This window comes from Telopea speciosissima, chromosome 8 (assembly GCF_018873765.1).
Source record: "Telopea speciosissima isolate NSW1024214 ecotype Mountain lineage chromosome 8, Tspe_v1, whole genome shotgun sequence".
NCBI lineage: Eukaryota > Viridiplantae > Streptophyta > Magnoliopsida > Proteales > Proteaceae > Telopea > Telopea speciosissima.
Window position 1 is genome coordinate 37916964 of NC_057923.1, and position 20649 is coordinate 37937612.

The 20649-nt window shown below is 40.9% G+C and overlaps 1 protein-coding gene across 1 annotated transcript; it reads right to left on the minus strand.

Annotated features, from left to right (window-relative positions):
• Window positions 1–1916: 1916 nt before the first annotated feature.
• On the minus strand, window positions 1917–19568 carry LOC122672281 (V-type proton ATPase catalytic subunit A-like). Its single transcript, XM_043869777.1, has 8 exons — window positions 19373–19568; window positions 15746–15829; window positions 14157–14338; window positions 12743–12892; window positions 3257–3357; window positions 3052–3130; window positions 2459–2547; window positions 1917–2386 (listed from the first exon to the last, which is right to left on the minus strand). The coding sequence occupies exons 1-8, from the start codon at window positions 19566–19568 to the stop codon at window positions 2272–2274; spliced, it is 996 nt and encodes a 331-aa protein (XP_043725712.1). The 3' UTR covers window positions 1917–2271.
• Window positions 19569–20649: the final 1081 nt, after the last annotated feature.

Genomic DNA, 20649 nt, shown 5'->3' on the forward strand with positions numbered 1-20649 from the left:
TCATTGATGGGTGCAGTTTGTTAGATAGACTGTAATAAAATGAGAGATTAAATAAATACTTTGTTATTTTTGGAAAAAGTGCTTTAGTCCACATGGGAAAACTACCAGAGTTATAAATGGTATTTATTATATTACCTTCCTTAACTCTTAAATTAAATCGGAAAAGAGAGACATTCTACGGTGTATATGCAAGGACGGCGTAGCCGCATGTGCATGTGCACGTGCACGTGCACGCGCGGCGTGGGTAGTGGACTATAGAGGCGTTAGTGACGTATGCACACACTTAGCACTTTGCACGCTTGCATCGTGCGATCTGATCTGGTACGTTGATTTTTTGTAATGATCGGATTTGTCGGATTAGAAGATCCTACGGTCACTTTTAATAGGACAAGACTATTGTGAACAGGTTCATCTCTGGTTTGATCTGGACCGTTAGATCGAATGACAATCGATCTAATGGATACAGAATGAATAGATATGTCTATTCAGAAGAGGTGCTCCACTTCTATAAAATAGAAGTCCTGTATCCAAACGAATTAACTCTTTCTCTTGCAATTCAGTATCTCTAAGTGGAGTTCTGTGTTTTATTTTTTGCTTTGTTGATTCTTGAAGGTGAATTTGCCGTGTGAGGCAAATATCTCCTTTAAGATAGCGAGATCGCGTTCAAAGCAGTTTGAAGTTTCTTTTTTCAAACAGAGTTTTTCTAACACTTCTTGTCACCAAAGTGGTGAACTATGACTAACCTTTTCGGCTTGGCAATTGGCATGTGGTTTGTGTGATTATTATAAGATAATAGAAAAAAAAAATGGTGAACTATTAATTTAGATATGGGTGGGAAATCGCTGTGTAATACATGGCCCCAATGCCTTTAGGGAAGGTGAAATGACCACCCTGCTCCCGTGGGCCCACCCCAATGGGATGCCTGTGTGCACGTTTCCGTTGGCCCCCTCACTGGCCCAGGGGCTATGTGACCTGGCATCCTTTTTTTCCCATAGATATAATAATATTATTTATTTGGAAAACAGAACGTTGTCTCGTCATGCTCCCATGTGCCCATACACAAGAGGGCGAAATAACCGCCCCACCCTTCTTATTGGATGCCCTTGAGTGCCCCCTCCTTGCGCCCCCCCCCCCCCCAATGCTAGTGCAGGGACCACAGGACCGAGCAGCAAACCATTCCCCTAATTATTTTTTTGTAGTTATGAATTACAATTTTAATGACTCGAAAGTATAGTTCGAAAACCATGTTTTTTGACTCGACTCTCCTTTTCAAAACTTGGTGAGTCAGATGAAGGGTATTAAAACACGAAATCGAAGACGGAATCGATTAGTTGCAATTTTGATTTGGATCTGATCGAATCGGTCAATGGTGAATACAATTCGAACGAATCAGAATCGGTGCTCAAAAACCCTAGAATCAGTCCTCAAATCCAAAAAAAACATAGGGAATGTCTGGGGTTTTGGGTGTGAATCGATCGTGCCAAATCAATGGACATCGGGATCAACCACAGACGATTCACCGATCTGATTCCCCATTCTTAAAACCCTGGTCAGATGAGTCAAACCTAGTCGGACAGAACGTCATTTCCCACACCCGAAACACTCTTGCAAACCAAACAACACACCCCCTCCCGCTTTTTTATTACGGGAATCCCTTCAAACAAGGGGGATTATGGGAATCCCCAACCGTTTCCCTCAGTGATAATCACAATAGAATTGTCAAGCCCAGTCTCCTCCCCCTCTTTGAACCAATGTAATAAGTTAGTAAACAATGAGCAGATGGTAAGATTACTATCGGGATTGGTTGTGGGGCTTCCTTATGCCACAAATTTTGCATCTGCCTCGATTATACCTGTATGCATAAGTAAAGTGGACTACCATTTAGAGGAAAATCAAAGGAATATAGATTAAAATTTGATAAACAATGGTCACCACACAAGATTCTTTGAGAACTGAATTCACTGACGCCATTTTGTGCAAACAGATTTAGATTCTATGAACTGAACCATATCTAAAATACAAGGACATCATATATGAATTAAACAGTGTCTCTTATTCTAGATAAACAACTATTCTAGGCAAAAAGAGAAAGCACACCCAAATTTAATTTAAACACATTGCACAAACGCTGACTACAAAAGTCACCACAACATGGACCCATCATAGTGTGGCTCAGGCATGTTACAAATGCCGAAAGAGACCAGTGTCCTAGCTGCAGATCAGCATTTCCACTGAGAAATGATTTACACAAAACCAAGTCGAGATACTTGATCATCGAGTTTCATCCTCGAGGTTGCGGAAACCTGCAGTCAGATCTTCATGTACCTTACTAAATTTTGCCACCAGAGCAGCCTCCCCTTCTGCTGGATCCTCAAATTTCTGAGACCTGTGGTGTGGAAGTGTATTAGTTTAGTTACTATACGCTTCTGACCCTTTAAGTTTCCTACTGTTTACTTACACTAATCGGTAAAAGAGATCTCCCACCTTGTGTTTGATAAGACTGTATGTTATTTTCTGCCCATCCATGCCAGCACCTCGCTCCACGGCGTGCAGAAATCCATCATCAGTAGTGGAACCACAAGGATTTTACATCATTTTAATCATCAATATAGTTACATGCTGTTTTGGACCAGACTGTTTCAGTTACTAATCTGAAATATTTTCATCATAAAATTCTACTAAAATAACATTAAGACTTGTGGCAGTAACCAGATCACATAGTAGACATTGATGCTTAAAACCATCTTATAATTTTCAAAAAATGGAACTGGCTTCCAAAGGATTCAAACTCTCAATGGTACAGGTAACTACACCTCATCACATAGACTAGGATTTAGAGTACTGGTCCTTTCCAGTAGGGAACGAGCTTTTATTTCAGAAGAAAGAGAAAAATTGAATTTCTTTTTGTGGATATAAGTGAAAAGTGTTGGTCCCATAGTAAAAGAAAAAAAAAAAAAATGGGAATTCAAATGACACAGAAAGACATATCCTGAGGATCAGCAATAATAGATTAATTGTTCACAAACTTCAGAAAGAAGTAGAGGGTCCTACCTGATTGGCCAAATTGGAGAAATGGATAATGTTGCGCATCATCCAAACCGACTTGTAAAATGGGCAAAATTTATCGTATCTGTTACAGCCATGTAAAATAAATAGGTGAGGACATACAAGCAAGGTATAAATAATGTAAGAACTGCATAATATTATCCATGAAGTGAACCCAACAGTTATAAAATTGTAGAGCCTGTTACTTAACCGGGTAAATGGATTCTGGGCAAGGTAGTCCTCCCTCAGAAGTTTAGCAGTCTCCAAGGTAATCTTATCTGTTTCTGCCAAAGCATCTTTGCCCACAAGTTGCAATGTCATAAGCACAGACATAAGCCCAATGGGGAGCTAAAACAATGATAAGAGAAGTACCCTGTCTTATGCTTCAGATACTTGGCCCGGGCAGAGATATTAAGTTATCTGACCATATATTTTGTTTTTCTTGATCAGCAATAAATAAATGTTTATTGAAGAGAATGGAAAACAAGGATACATTAACCACCCCAGGATGAAGAAAAAGGACACTAAAACCACACAGGATATCTAACCATATCTATTTAGCCCCACAAAGATATTAGAGAGACCAAAAATAAACATCCAACCAATGGGCCCTATACCCGGCCTCTTATCATTTCCCTAAATCCAGGAAAAAGAAACTTAATCATCGCACCCCCCCCTACAAGAGGTGAAATTCCAGAGTACTTCAAAATCTAAGACTTCAATCTGCTTCATTTTTTGTTTCCTGATAAAAAGCATACTTACAATAATCATTATGTTGGACAGTCAAGTACGATTAGTTTAGTCCAGATTTGTGAGGTCTTTGTGCTTGTTTTCTTTTCAATTCTGTTACTGCCTGGCTGGATTAGGTAAGATGTTACATTTCCAGCATATCTCAACTTCAAGAGAGTCTCCTAGTGGAATAGGTTAATGAAGTGTTTTATTCCATTTAACTGCTGTTTTTTATTATTTTCTTTTGGATAAGATTCTGTAAACAATTCCTATGCTATCCTACTTTAGGTTAAAAGGAACTATAAATACATGTAAGGTTTTATGGCCTATCCATCAATTTGAGAAGTAATATAGTTCAGTTTTTCTGAACTTTTTCCGTTGTGGATTCAATAGTTGCCCCAGTAGGTGAATTCCTTAGTAAAAGTGGATTCACTGCACTGGTTTTGGTGGATTCCAAAATCAGTGCATGTGCACTCCTGCCTTAGTATCCTTCTATCTTTCGATCTCTTATTTAAATTCACAGGTTAAATTCTGTCAAGTTAGAATACTTAATGCTCGCTGATGAGACCTTTCCATTATGTGACTAAATATAATAATACAAAGAGAATCATGCTCAGAATCATTGAGCATGCCTATGGACTGGCCGTTACAATTGACAGCTTTCCTGTCCTATACAATTACAGGTGTACAAGAAGACAAATACAGTGAATGAATACACTGAGGCTCATGCTGAAGGCATGATATCCTTAACATCCCCCGCAAAGTCAACGTGCACTTGTGGATGTTGAGTTTGGAGCGTAAAGAGTGAAACCGGGTAGTAGATAGTCCCTTGGTAAGGATGTCGGCCAATTGATCTTGAGAGGGAATAAAACGAACACAAAGAGCACCGTTAGAAACACGATCGCGTACAAAATGGAAGTCGATCTCGATGTGCTTGATACGAACATAAAATTAAAGACCAGGTTGGCTGTGAGATATGTGACGCCAATATTATCACACCATAGGATAGGTGGCGAAGATAACGGGAAGCCAAGCTCATGGAGGAGAGACTGGAGCCATGTTAACTCAGCAGTGGCTAAGGCGAGAGCCTGATACTCACTCTCAGTACTAGAACGGGCCACGGTTTACTGTTTGCGAGACTGCCACGATATGAGATTGCGCCCAAGGAAGGCCAAATAGCCACCGGTGGATTTTCGATTGTCGGGCAGCTTGCCCACAGATCGGAGTAGGCCGAGAGGATCCAAGGTGAGGAGTGATAAAGTTGAAGACCGTGGAGGATGGTGCCTTTGAGGTATCGCAAGATCCGTTTAATGGATTGCCAATGCAACTCAGTTGGTTGGGCAAGGAACTGACAAGCTTTGTTGACGGCATAAGATATGTCGGGGCGGATAAGCGTAGCATACTGAAGGGCCCCTACAATACTTCGATAGGTTGTAGGATCAGCCAATGGGGCACCCGAGGTTTTAGAAAGACGCTCGGTGGAAGAAATAGGTGTAGAGATGGGTTTAGCACCATCCATGTGAGCCCGAACAAGGAGATCATAAATATATTTCTGTTGGGAGAGTGAGACCCCATCCCTGTTGGGGATCAACTCAATGCCGAGGAAAAAACGTGCTGGGCCTAAGTCTTGGATGGCAAATTCCTTGGCCAATGCAGCAAGCACCGTGGAGATGGCACGCGGACTATTACCGGTGAGTGAAATGTCGTCAACATAAATAAGTATGAAAATGGTAATCTCGCCAGCCCGGTAAGTAAATAGTGAACTGTTAGTTTTAGAACCATTGAAGCCAAGGCAATGAGAAAGCCACTCAACTGCTGAAACCAGGCTCTAGGGGCCTGTTTCAGGCCGTAAAGGGAACGTTGCAATTTGCAGACATGGTTGGGAAATTGTGGGTCTTGAAAGCCCGAGGGTTGTTGCATGTAAATATCGTCGGTGAGGCGGCCATGCAAAAAAGCATTGCTTACATCCAATTGTCGTATAGTCCACTGCGAAGACACGGCAATGGACGGAATTGTATGAATGGTGGTCGCCTTAATAACCGGGCTAAAGGTTTCCCAATAGTCCAAACCATGAGATTGGGTGAATCCCTTAGCCACTATGCGTGCCTTGTGGCGATCAACAGTACCATCAGATTTCCTTTTTAATTTAAATATCCATTTGTAACCAATGATAGGTCTGTCCCTGGGAGGGGGAGTGAGAATCCATGTGCCATTACTAATTAAGGCGTTGAATTCACTGGTCATAGCAACACGCCATAGGGGATGCTTGGAGGCCTTAGTAAAACAGGTGGGCTCAGCTGGAGCCGAAAGGGAAGCATGAAGAGCAGCTGGAAGGGGATGCTTGGTGGTATGGAAACTGAAAGGAAGTTTAGGAACCCAAGTGCCATCTTTAGACCTGGTGACCATAGGGTGACTGGGAACGGCAGGCTGAGCCGAACTAGAGGTGGAATCCACAGGACTAGGACTAGGTGGAGGAGATGAAGTGGGAGGAGAGGCCGTGGGTGGTTGGGGCACCACGGGATCAGTGGAAACAGATGCGGAAGGAGAGGAAAGAGGTGGAGCATCAGACGAAGGCACATGATCAACACCGGCAGGGGAAGAAGACTGTGGAACAGCAAGTAAAGGAACATGAGAGAGTAGAGGAGTGCTGACCCAAGGAGACTGCGATGACGCAGGAGAGGGAGAGAGGGGAACAACACGTGATGGGAAGCAGCTCTCATCGAAGACCACATGACGAGAGATAAGGACCTTGCCGGTGAGAGGATTGAAGCATTTGTAGCCTTTGTGGTCGGAGGGATACCCGAGGAAGATGCATTGAGCAGAACGGGCCTGAAATTTATGACTATTGAAAGGCCGAAGTAAAGGGTAGCAGGTACAACCGTAGGTTTTGAAATTCTCATAGGAGGGATGACGATGAAACAGCTTATGGAGAGGTGTGTCATGAGAGAGCACCGGAGTTGGAAGGCTGTTAATCAGAAAACAGCAGTCTGAAACGCATGATTCCAGAAGGATAGAGGAAGGCCACTGTGGTGGAGGAGAGTCAGACCGGTCTCGACCACATGGCGGTACTTGCGCTGGGCAGAGCCATTTTGTTCTGAGGTGTGTGGACATGTAATTCGATGGGCAATGCCACAGGAAGAAAGAAAACGAGACAGATTTCTGTACTCCCCTCCCCAGTCAGATTGGAAATATTTGATGGTGGTGCCAAAGAGATTTTCAAACAAAAGATTGAAAAACTGATAAAACATCCGATTTATTTGCTATCGGATACAGCCTTGTAAACTTAGAAAAACCATCTATAAATAAAACATAATATCTATGGCCATTAACAGAGAGAAGGGGAGTAGGGCCCCATAAGTCCGAAAATATAACCTCTAAAGGAGAAGAAATTGCAGTACTAGATGGAAGAAATGGAAATTTATGAGACTTACCCACTTGACAAGACGGACACACCGCAGGAACGAAGGATGAGCTGTAGGGAAGACCAAAGCGAGAGAGGATACGATCGACGGTCTGGAGAAAAGGATGGCCCCAGCGTGAGTGCCATTGAGTCAAAGAAGAGCAAACAGCAGACAGAGCAGTGGGTGACTTGCATGGCAGAGAGAGGGGAAGCTGATATAAGCCATCCTTAGTAGTGCCTGTTAGAAGGACCTTCCCCGATCAGTGATCCTTAATGGAAAAAGAGGAGTCAGAAAACTCAAAAGTAACATGATTATCAGCAGCAAATTGGCGAACAGAGAGAAGATTAGCTCGTATAGCAGGTACATGAAGAATGTTGTTGAACTTAAAGGAATGAGAATCATGTGTAAGAGTAGAAGAACCAGAGTGACGAATACTCAGACCTGTGCCATTCCCAACACAAACCGATTCGCCACCGTGATACTCCGATGGAGCAGAAATGGTCTGAAGATCCGGTGTGATGTGATGACTGGCCCCAGTATCAGGGTACCAAAGTTGAGAACCAGGAGCTGTACCAATCACATTGGCCTGAGGAGTTGGAGAGGAGAAGCGCTGATAGCAAGTGGAAGCAAGGTGGCCGAAGCAATTGCAAATTTGACAGGTAGCGCCACGGGCTGACTGATGCGCAGGGGGGGTGGAGCCAGAGGTAGGACGACCACCATTACCGGAGTAAGAACGGCCACGACCACGACGATAAGAAGCAGGGCGACCAGATTCAGCCGTGCGAGGTGTGGGCTCAGTAGAGCGATCAGAGGCACCAACAGATGGAGAGGACTGAGCAGATTGTTTGGAAGCAAGATTAGCAGAAGCAGGACTGATGTTGAGAAGAGAAACAGAGGTGCGTATCTCCTCGGTGAGAAGAAGGCCAAGAAGATCACGCATGGGAAAAAGGTTTGTCACGGATGGTAACAGAGGTGACAAAGGCAGAGTATTCGGTGCTGAGACCACCAAGAATGTAAAGAGCAAGATCATCGTCAGGAACGGGACGGCCGGCAACAGCGAGCTCATCGGAGATGGACTTGACCCTGGCCAGATATTGAGCCATGGAGTCACCACCCTTTTGGAGGTTGTGAAGACTCAGCTTTAACTGCATAACGCGAGTCTGAGAGTGAGAGGCAAACATAGCAGCCAGGTGTTGCCAGACGACAAACGAAGTGGAGAGGCCAACAACTTGAGCAAGAGCACCCTCAGTGAGAGAGGAGAGGATCCAACTGAGAAGGAGTTGATCCTGGCGCTGCCAGAGGGAATAAGCTGGATTCACGGAGGGTGTAGAAGCGACGGTGGAACCCTCGGTGGAAAGAAACTGAGGACAAGGTTTGCTGCCATCGACGAAGCCCATGAGGTCATGGCCCTTAAGCAGGGGAAGAAACTGAGACCTCCAAATAAGATAGTTAGTGGGAGAGATTTTCACAGAAAGAAAATGATGAAGATTGGAATAGCTGGAAGAGCTATCAAGGGAGGGAGCAGTAGACTGAGCAGTGGCTGACGAAATCATGACGAAAACGGCCAGGAGAAGGGCAGAAAAAACAAAAAGGCCTGGCGCTCTGGATACCAAGTTAGAATACTTAACGCTCGCTGATGAGACCTTTCCAATATGTGACTATATATAATAATACAAAGAGAATCATGCTCAGAATCATTGAGCATGCCTAAGGACTGGCTGTTACAATTGACAGCTTTCCTGTCCTATACAATTACAGGTGTACAAGAAGACAAATACAGTGAATGAATACACTGATGCTCGAAGGCATGATATCCTTAACATGTCATATACTTCACCCAGTGGCACCCCTGTTTTCTGTTCACTTTCCATTTTATTAGAGTGCGTTTGGTAATGTTCAGAACAGTATTTTGAATAGTTATTTTTATTCAAAAAGAACAAAAAAACATGAAAAAGTGTTTAGTTTTGCAGTTTATTTTTTTGTTCCTTTAAAATGAATCGGAGGTTATTAACACCCAAAGAACATTAGACGGTCTGTAAAGAACAAGAACGACTAATGAAGGCGTAAAACGAGGAAAACTAATAAAAAGAGCAAAGGCATCTACAACTCTTGGAGAGAAAAAGGGGCTTCACATCAACGAAGAGAAGGGCTTCCGTGCTCAAAGGCATCTGCAAAGGTGAGTTCCAACCGATGTTCTGCAACTCGCTCTCTTTCTCTCTCGCTCTCTTGCTGTCTCTCTCTCTCTCTCTCTGTCTCGCTCTCTCGGTCATCTATGTCCAAATGCATTCTCTGCTACCTCTCTCTCTCTCTCTCTCTCTCTCTCTCTCTCTCTCTCTCTCTCACACACACACACACACACACACACACACACACACACACATGAGTAATGAGTCCTACGCTAGTCTCTCAAAATATGACATTCCTCTCTCGGAGTGTAACAGTTGTTTTGGGGAGGGAGAGAGAGAGAGAGAACCCTTCACTTTCCTCCTTTCTCATTTGAAAAATGAAATCCGCTATACATGTCGCTCTTTCAGGGCATTTGGGGGCTTCAATTCAGTTCTTCTTAGATTTTCGTGAGGAAACTCTCCACTCTCCAGTGCTTAGGGAATAGCACAGGAGTCCCTTCTCAGGCCTGTGTCACACGATGCGCCGTCATAGTCTGAATTTCTCCGGAGAAGTGATGGCATTTCTTCAAAATCATTCTCGAGACCAACATTCTCTCTCTCATATTCTGGTTTTCTATTATGGGTGTGGGTTCTCTATTATTTGATATTTCGGTGTGATCAGCTATTTATGCAGGTATTGATTTGTTGGTTGATCAGCATGAGAATCATTAGTTACAGAGTACTAGGAGGCGGAAATGATTTTTGCTTTGTGTACAGTTTGAAGTTTCAGAAAAGTTTGCAGGATTTTGTCAAATATCACTACATGTGAGAATCACTTGTTAGTTTTCAGATACAATGGGGACTAAAATTTTTATGTTTGTATATTCAATACAACAGCTTCTGAGATAGAATAACCGAAGCTGGTATGTTCTTTAAAATCAGGTTCTTGAATGAATTAGTTCGTTTGTGTAATCATTTTGTCAATAAAATGTAGATTGGTGCACTAGAGACCTTCTCACATCATGGGTCATCAAATGCAGAGGATTCAGTAGCAAAGAAGAGGCCTATTTCTATATAGTTTTTTCTGATTCTGTGGGATTAATTAAGCCATCTGTTGTGGTTGTTTAGAAAGCATTTCTTGAAGGTCCCTAAAAACCACAAATTTGTGGTCATGTCATCAACATTAGGCCTTGAATTTGGACAGAAATGCAAAATTGACTGGAAACATTTGGCTTTGAACATTTCATTACTGTTAAAATCATTCAGGATTTCTACCACAATAACAATAGCAATAACTCGAAACTTTGTGCATCATTCCAATATCTCGTACTTGGAGTGGGAGACCAGGACTAGCAAGTGCTGCTCTGGTTTCACCATCTTCAAGATAGGTTGTGGTATGTGGCACCAAATCGAGCCGATGATGGGCTCTAAATATTCCGTCTGCTCGGTATATATGGACACGTATTCCATCATTATCCTCTGTTCCTTCTTGTATATCATGGTGTTGTATAGTTTTAGTTCTCCTCCTTATATTTTCTTCATTGCAATTGGACAATTTTTGAATATTGGACTTTGTAGGTTAGTAGTATGAGACAAGTCATGTTTGGTCCTATTTGATAAACAACTCATGCTTGTTTATGCAGCTAGGAGGCAGTGGTGCATTTCATGTAGAAAAACAGGGTTTTGGAGGTTCAAAATGAGTTGATTAGCTACGGTTTTGTGGCATTTACTGCTAGGTGCAATACAAGATCGAGATTTGAATATTTGATGATAACTGAAGGATCAGACTACATATGTTGATGGAATTGGATGTGTTTGAGGGGTTATAATGGCCAGCCATATGGGTCTGCAGTATCAGGTTTTAAAATAAAAGAGAAACCAATTAGAAAATCCATTATTCACCTCAAAAAGCTTTAACTCAACTATTTCTATGAAATGGGGTCGTGGGTATATAACTTTGATGGATTTTTGAAATCTGACTTTTCTCTATTAATTTTCTTGCTTTAGAATTTTGGAATGTTGTAGATTCAGATTCTTTTCTTAGAAAGCTAGCATACCAAACACAACATGAGATTTGTGGATCTTCACTATATATAATTGTATGAGATATATATCTAGGGTATGGCATGCATGTCCATGTTTAATTGCTGAACAATTGTAAATAGCTAATGTGTATTTGGGTTTAAAACCACTGTGGCATGTATGATCTAATCAATTTCATGCTTTTCATGTCCTCCTTATATATCCAGATATATACTTCTGGAAACTTGCACTCCTCTTACGCCTGCCACATGTGAATGAACAAATTTTAAAGTCAACTTATTTCTACCAATTACCATGTCCTCCTTTTCATGCTTTTCATGTCCTCCTTATATATCTTGATGTATTTCTGTTTTAGACCTTCGCTCATTGCATTCCTCATGTAGAGATTCATGCTACTGTGTCTTTTTTTGTTGTATTTCTGTTTTGGATCTCTACTTGATGGGTCTTTAGCTCAAATTGGTAGAGCACTTGGAACATGAGCATGTTCCAAGAGGATGGTGGTTCGAGTCCACCAAGGCCCTCTTTATTCAACTGTCCATAGCATAGTTAGTTATGCCACTAATCCACACATGAACCCAATTTTAATGGCATCTTTGAAATTTGACATCTTTTTATACTTACTTTGGTTATGTTAATGAGATATTTCAATTTTATGCTAAGGTTGGTAAGAGAAAAGGATTTTACAAGTCTTTTTTTGGTATAATTGACAAAGAAATGGTATTATTGTAATTAATATCAATAGGGAAGAATAGATTTTACCAAACACCATTTTCGTTCTGAACAGTATTCTTGAGAACGTTACCAAACGGTCATTTTTGGTCTCAGAACGCCGTTCTAGACCAAGAACGCAATAGAACGTTTCTAGTCAAGAACGGGTGTTCTTTGTTCAGACCGTTACCAAACGCGGCCTTAGTCATATCATACAAAGTTCTGTTCTGTTTGAGCTCAGATTTCATGCTACAGTCCCTGTCATATTGCTCTTTGAAATTCTATTCTCAGATCTGATTCTTCTGTTCGATTAGTACTGTTCTGCAACTTCTATTTACATTCCTAATAACTCTAGCACTCTACTGGATCTCCCTATTCTGTTATCAGATTTGGATCAAATTCTATAGGCTGATTCTGTTAGTAGAATAGACCATTCGACTGAAGTTTGATTCTGTTCTGAACTGTCTTCAAGTTATAAAGCTTCTCCCAAATTTGGTTGATCTGTGATCCTTCACAGTTCGGTTCTGAATTATCTATCTTAAGTTATAAAGTTTCCCCCAAATCTGGTTGCTGTGATCCTTCTGTGGACTAGTTTTTGCTAAGCTATACTGGCCTAGAGACTAGTTTACATTATAAACTTTTGTTTTGAAACAAGTATATTCATCCAACAAGTAGGGAAGCGTATTTAAAGCAAAATTGACTACATACTTGGACAATTTCATTCAGGTCATCTTCTCTCTGCAACACCTCACGTGCTTTTGTCCTGATTCCGATAAAATCTGAATCAAATTGCTCATAGAAAGACTCCAAGGCCTGGAATGCGGGGAAGGATATGTGAGAATGCCAAACAATCCAATGAAAAAGCAGGGAGCATCATATGCATAGTAGAGTATCTCTTTTAATAATTGATTGTGGAATATGGAACACACTGGAACTTTTAATCACGACACGAGAGTATTTTCCTCTCGAGCAAGTTTTTTGTCCAGACCGGTTTTTAAACTCACACACACACAAACAAGAGAATATAACGTGGTTCAGCCATTGAAGCCTACATCCACGATCAGAAGCCCCAGTTCCTCTTAGACTCGTGGGGTGATTATGTTACTCTTAAATAGAGGATTACAATAGAGAATTGATACATCAAGATTCCTATGATTTTGCTCCTTTGATTTATCTCCTACTATAGATAGAATATTATCTTGCATAACAAGGAAAGAACATCTTTGTACCGTTGGAATCCTTATTGGATTACCATCGGCAGGAGCGAGTGACGCTGGCGACCTTATTGTTCAACACTCCCCCTCCAAGTTGGAGCGAAGATATCTTCAGGGGTCAACTTGGATAGCATGTTTTGGAACATACCCTTAGGTAGGGCTTTAGTAAAGACATCAGCCAGTTGGTCTTCACTTCTGATATAAGGGGTCTCAATAGTCTTGTCTTGAACCTTTTCTTGAACAAAGTGACAATCTACTTCTATATGTTTGGTCCTCTCATAGAAGACAGGATTGGAAGCGATGTGAGTTGCTGCTTGGTTGTCACAAAATAGTTTCATGGGAGCACTGGAAATTTCAAGCCCTAATTCGCGCAACAACAGATGAAGCCAAACTAACTCACTAGTGGCGGAAGCCATTGCTCTATATTCGGCCTCAGCACTTGATTGGGCAACAACACTTTATTTTTGCTCTTCCATGTAACAAGATTTCCTCCTACGAAATACGAAACCAAGAGTTGATCTTCTATCAATGGGGTTTCTGCCAAATCGGCATCGGCGTATCCCACAATATTGGTTCTTCCATTTCTCTTCATCCAAATACCTCTACCAGGGTAGGATTTGAGATAACATAAAATACGGTCAACCAGCTTCATATGTCCCTCAGTAGAGGCATGCATGAATTGACTAACATAGCTGATAGCATAGGTGATATCAGGTCTAGTAAAGATTCACCTGGTCAATTTTTATTAAAAAAAAATCTCCTGATACCCACTGATTGCGATTGGTGACTTTCAATGCTACTGTAATGTCCTATACTAGCTACAAAGGGAGTATAGTTATTCCCAATCCACCAAACTTCAAGTGGTGTACTAAGTGGAAGGTATTTGAATTATTAAATGAACGCCATTGCACCTGAACAATACTGAGGGTCACGGATGTCACAGGATCTGAGAAATCTCCACCTGGAGGAGAAACAGCACCAACAATTGTGACACTACCAGTGCATTCTGGAGAACCAAGGCACTTCACTTTACCTGCCCGTTCATAGAAAGAGGCTAAATGTGCTGCCAGATAACCACTATCTGCAGGCATTTCTGCCGGGGGAAAAAGAAAAAAGTTCCAACATTAGAGTAAGGCAAGGATATCTAAAGCATTAAGTGCCAGTCAAGTAGCTAGAAGTATAAGAAGAATTATCAAAATAAATAATTTTAAGAATGGCTAAGCAAAATTAAAATGAGTAGTGCACCTAAGATCAGAAAACACAGCCATACTTTCACGATTCAGATATTATTCAAGCAATTATGGCCAAATTAGAATGCCCACTAGTTAATAATTCTTTTGGGAATTGCCTTGACTTTCAAAATCTGAATCAACATTAATAACACAGTTTAGACTTTAATCTTTGCTTATATGCTATCAAAGCCAGTAATTGTGATTCTGAATGGTTGTATTTTTCAATCTATGAGCTGCACAGTTGCAGGGGTCTGCTATCCATCTTCTGACAGGTATATAGGGAATCCTGTTCAAAGTATTCTCATTGACCCCACTGAGTAGAGTGATGCTCCACAGTGTTCCTGGTTGCCTGGTCAGGGGTTCCTGTCCTTCAATCAAAACTCCAGCCAGTCAGGGGCAGGGTTTGACAACTTTCTTACTCTTGAGTCTGGTTGACTCTAAACGAGTAAGGTGTGTTTACATTTTCCTAGACTGTACTTAGGTTTTGTAAGAGATTCTCTTATCCTTAAAAGATTGTGGGATTCTGTTATCCTTAAAAGATTGTAGGTTCTTCTTATCCTGGTAAAAAAAATTTTAAAGGTGTTTTCCCCAGCTATTGTACTAAAAGAGAAAGATTAGTGGAATTCTCTCAAGGTTGAGAGGAGTGGGCGTAGACTCAAGGTTGAGTTGAACCACTATAAATGCTTATGTTTCTCTTGTTTTAATTTGCTTTGAATTACATTGTCTTGAAACTCAGGTATATTTTTAAAAAAAATAAAAATTCCACTAAGGTACCCCCTAGGTTATCCAACACTTGGTATTAAAGCGAGAGCTCACTTTAACAGTCTAATGTCACACCCCAAACCACCCCTGGGAGGATTAGGTAGGTGACCCGAATTGCACGATAGAAATCCGCCAAACCCAGAGGATCCAGTTGTTAATATCATTCCCAAATACACACACACACACACCCATAATGATGGATAAGAATTTAAATACAGAGTGCGTGAAACTAATATTTACATTAACTATCAAGTTTCGATACACACCATACTGTCACTGTTTACACATACACCACCAACCGGGCAGTCATTACACCTCCAACCAATAGCTTCATAAAATAACAGAAGGGGTAAGACAACAGAAGCCCCACACAAGCAATACAAAAGGGAAAGTTAGTAGATCCCTATCTACAACAAAAGAATTCCCTAGGTTAGATGAGGTAAGCTGCTCGCCCTTCATGGGTCATCTTCAACTGTCACCGTAATCACCCATACTAGAGGGATAACCTTCGACCAGATCCACACCCACACTGTCATAATCAACATCACCCTCCTGCTCAAGATGAGACTCCCAGTCATCATAACGTCCACCTGCAATATCATCTAAAAAGAGCTATACAAGAGTGTGAGCTTCACCGAGCCCGTGAATGAAATACAAACCATGTATGCACATGCAAGCACAACCAAATGAGTCCTATATGAAATGAGGTTCTTTATCATTATTAAGCCACCTAGCGTCACAACTAAGGCAGGTAAAAGTGCTACTACAATCCCCAATACATGTATCCCTGGTACGGGCTTCTAACCCCTTCCCGCGACACACCAATTGAGTTGTCAGAGAAGACCGGTTGGCTCCAGCATTCTCTCCATGGTCAGCCCGACCAGCCCTCTAAGATTAGCCTGTGATACCAACTTACTAGAAGATGGATACCCAGCCTAGTAGATACCTTTTTGGTATAAGTTCTCTTACAGACATCCAACACCTTAACCCCTGTTGGCAAGGGTTCATAGCACGGGTCCTAGGCCTACAGGTGCTGATTCAACAAGCTAGAATTATTTTAGACCTAGAACAGTAACACTGGACGTTTCACTGGACGTTCAGGTCAAACGCCCAGTGCATCATCCAGTCCATGTTGGACACGGGTTTTCTTGCTCATAACCTAGTTTTGGTTGCTGAATTCTTCCCATCTTTGAATTGGGATGATTTCAGAGGGTAGCGTAGCTTATAATTAAGCTAATACAATGGTTTTGGGGATTTCTAAACTGGATTTACCCATTGGTTGATGGGTTGGGTTCAAATACCAAGCAAATCAAGCCAGCAAGGCTGAGATCAAATATGCAGCCTCTCAAACTTCTATAATTCACACAATAGCAGACATGTATAAGCATTACAGCCAAGATCCTAAGCCCTAGCATGCAAAACACATCATGCATGCAGAGATCCATGCTCCTAGCTCATCATCTATGAGTTACATGCATGATCAGGCATGAGATCTAACTAGAGGCATGGCTGGAATTCAAGATATATATATTATCAAGCTGAAACAGTGTAGAATCACATAAACTTCCTAGAACTAGGCATGCATGGATGATCCAAGATGTCCTGGAGCTCCAGGTGGTGATTCCATATAAAATCCTACAGAGATAGGCTATATGGCTATGATTCTTGGGTTCAAAATCAAAGAACAAAATTGGGTCATGATTATGAGAGTGGTGGTTTTGGAAGATTCGGCCAAGGCTGCACAAGCCTGCAATCCTTCCTTCTCTTCTTCTTCTCCTTCCTTCTTTCTCTCTTTCTTTCTTTCTCTTTTCTTCTCTACTGTTAGGAACTGTAGAGGTCTAAATTCTGAGATGGGGCCCCTATTTATAGTTTTCATGGAACTAAGGCCTGTTTGGCTAGGCAGTCCCATAAGAAAAATTCATTTTTAAAGCGATTCTTACTCAGTTTAGCTATATAGGTGGGGCCCATATGGATTCTAAGATGGGGGATGGTTCCTAAAATTCCAAGGTACATATAGGAGGTGTTTGCAAGCAGTAGATTCAGTTCCCACAAGCTTGGAATAGGAAAATACAGGTTTTGACATCACTGGAGCTTGCACTGGAGCTTTGGGCCAATCATCCAGTGCATCGTCCAGAGAATGCAACACTGTTGAATTTTGCTATAGTTCCCACAGGGGTTTGTTTTTTTTCACATGGTATCTTCTCCACACCCTACTACTCATACAAGGAGGATATATTTAAGAGCATGGCCCCCTTAGTACTCAGGAGAGAAAAATACCTGTGCTCTATGTTATACAACAGGTGATGGGCTGAGCAGCTGCAGGGTGTTGCAACCTACATTCTTACAGGTATGGTGGATGTCATCTATAAGGACTCCCTACTGATTGTAACCACTAGGCTGATACACCATAGATCATTGGTGTGGGTGGCTGCTGATCCCTGTTCTTTAAGCAAAGTTTAAGTCAGATTGGGGCAGGTTTAACACTAAAAGATCAATGGGATCACATCCCCCTACTACACTTGAAGGGCTGAATGTATTAAGACCACCATTATTTAATGCAGACAACTTTCCCTGCTGAAAAATTAGATTCAAGAATTTCACATGTGCCCACAATCTTGATTTGTGGTATGTGATTGAAAATGGACCACACCTATACTCTAAAACAGTAGATGGTGAAACCGTACTAAAGGACACATCTGAACTAACTCCCTTAGAAAAGGAAAAAATTCAATATAATTATAAAGCTATCTCCTGTTTATAATATGCATAGAGTGACTCTGAATTTAACAAGATAGCTATGTGTGCGACGAAAAGTATATCTGGGATACACTTGTGGTTTCATATGAAGGAACCTCACAAGTAAAATAATCTAAAATAGTCAAACTTGTTCATGAATATAAATTGTTTAAGATGTTAGAAAATGAGAATATTGCTAGTATGTTTTTAAGATTTACTAACATTATCAATAAGCTAAAGGGACTTGGAAAAACTTACACCAAATCAGAGAATGCTCGAAAAATATTCAGATCACTACCCCCAAAGAGGAGACTATTGGTAATTGCAATCAAAGAAGCCAAAGATCTTGAAAAGGTAAGTATGGATGAATTATTGGGCTTTCTCCTAACTCACGAAGTTGAGTTGAATGAAGATGAAAAATATGTTGAGACAAAAGAACCTAAGAAGAAAATCATCGCACTTAAAATGTCTAATATATCGGATGATGAGAGTGAGGAGGAAGACAACATCACCTTCTCCGATAAAGAAACGTCCTTGATAACCAAGAAATTTCAACAGTTCCTCAAAAGAAGAGGAGGAAAATCATCCAGCAAAGGAAGCTCTTCCAAGGAACAAAAAGGTAAAATCCCATCGAAAGATAAAACTGAATCTACTAACAAAGGATATTGTTTGCTTTGAATGTAGAAAGTCAGGAGATTTCAAAACTAAATGTCCAAAATATGGAGAAAAGAAGAAAGCCTATGCTGTAGAAATTTTTTGGGACTAGCAAAGAAGAACAAGAAGAGGAGTCCGATGATAAACAAAGCAATCTAACACATATGACACTTACTCAAGAGGAAGAAAATGATGAGGTAACCTTTGGGTATATTACAATATCTAAATATAGTGATCCATGTCATGATATAGATACTGATAAAATTGATGAAAATGACATTGAGAAAGGTTTTGAAGCACTATATGAAGCTAGTCAATGACTAAAAATAATCAAAACCAATCTGAAAAAAGAAGTTATTTTATTACATAGATGACTTTCATTCTAATATTGCAAAGCTTGAAGAGGAGAATGAAAAATTGACGTTTACTCTACATACCTTTACCAAAGGACAAAAGTCCTTAGATGCTCTTTTTGGTACACCACAAAAGGACCTCTGGATAAAGAGGGACTACGCTATAATGGAAGAATCTCATATCAAGCCAAAGACAAAGGAAAAGTTGTGTATTAAGAAGATAAAAGGTTCAATTAGGGTCAGACATCAACCTGTCATGCTCCTCATTCAAGAAATAGAAAAAGAAGTCAAAGGTATGGAAAACAAAACAATTATGCCTTTCAATATGCATCTCAAAGAAGGGACAAACCCCAAAGAAATTTTGCACCTCAAAGGATCTAAAGGCAATACCATCAACCTCAGGCTTAATACATGACGAAAAGAAGACCTGTACCTCAATACACTCATCAGTCGTATATGTCTTATCATCCTGAACCATATGGCTATTATAGATCAAATGTATACCAAAGAACTCAAAGAGGAAAGAGACCTCAAAAATATTTTGACCATCAAAAGCCACAAAAACCAGTAAGGGCACCTTCCCCATTTGACATCTGTGATCCTAGGTATCAACTGTAGGCAAAACTACGGTCCAGGGATAAAATCATGGCTCCCTAGGGAAACCAATTATAAACCAATTAGGGTATTGCATACCCTGGGTTACCCCATGGTGTCCCATTGGTGCCCCATTTTAATTCTAGGGTTTTCCATGGTTGCCCATGGGAACCCTGGTGCATCCCTGTTAGGGTTTCTCCTTCCCTGTTGTGTCCCATGCAATTTTTAAACACAATAGGGACAGAGAAAAACATCTCTAATCCATCACATGGCAAGAGGGATCCATCCCATACTCAAATACGCAGCAGAAATAAATTGATTCGAGTTTCTTTTGCATCCCATAAATATTAAATAATTAAAACTGAAGGAATCAATCAAGAATTGCTAACCTGGTGAGCCTCAAGTGTTGCTCCTCTAATAGACAGTGGTTCTTCCTCCAAGAAGCACTCCAAGCAAACAGATCTGAACCTCCAATGGCGCTACCAAGGTTCTCTAAGCCAATCCAAATATATCTCCAACCAGATCTGGGTTTCTAAAACCCTAGCTCTCAAAACTAGAGAGAACAAAGAAGAAATCACAAGAGAGAGAGAGGGAGAGCCAAAACCGTGGGAGGGGGTGGCTGTGAAATTCGTGGAAGCCTTGCCTCCCTCCTGCATTTTGGGTTCTATTTATAGATGGGTTTCCAAAACCCTGATGGGAAAAATCCCTGTGAGAGTCTGACACTCTCTCTCCTAATTGGCTCTATGTGTTTATCTCCTGATTGGCTTTATGTATTTATCTCAGATTGGCTTTATCTGTTTATCTCAGAGTCCTTTGCTCGGTAAAGAAGCAGAATCTAATAGGGAAAGTATTAATTATTCACTTTATTTAATATCTATGGATAATTACAATTAGCACCATATCCATTAATTAAATAAAGAACCAATTAAAATAACAAATTCTAAATAACTCCCTATATGATAACAATTTATCATATACAACCCCCACTAATCAACACCATCATTATGGAATCTAGGGTATGTACACAAGTATTGCCAAGCCCCATTCTATAGTACATGTCCATATACGAGCGT

Bases quoted from the DNA above. Each gene is read 5' to 3' on its own strand.
- LOC122672281 (XM_043869777.1), bottom strand. From the start codon at position 19,568: ATGGGGAAGGTGCCCTTACTGGTTTTTGTGGCTTTTGATGGTCAAAAT. The intron at 12,893-14,156 runs GTGCAATGGCGT...TGCTCCCTGCTT, and splicing joins TGACCCTCAGTATTGTTCAG to TTTCATTGGATTGTTTGGCA. The intron at 2,548-3,051 runs GTAGGACCCTCT...GGATTTCTGCAC, and splicing joins TCTCCAATTTGGCCAATCAG to GCCGTGGAGCGAGGTGCTGG.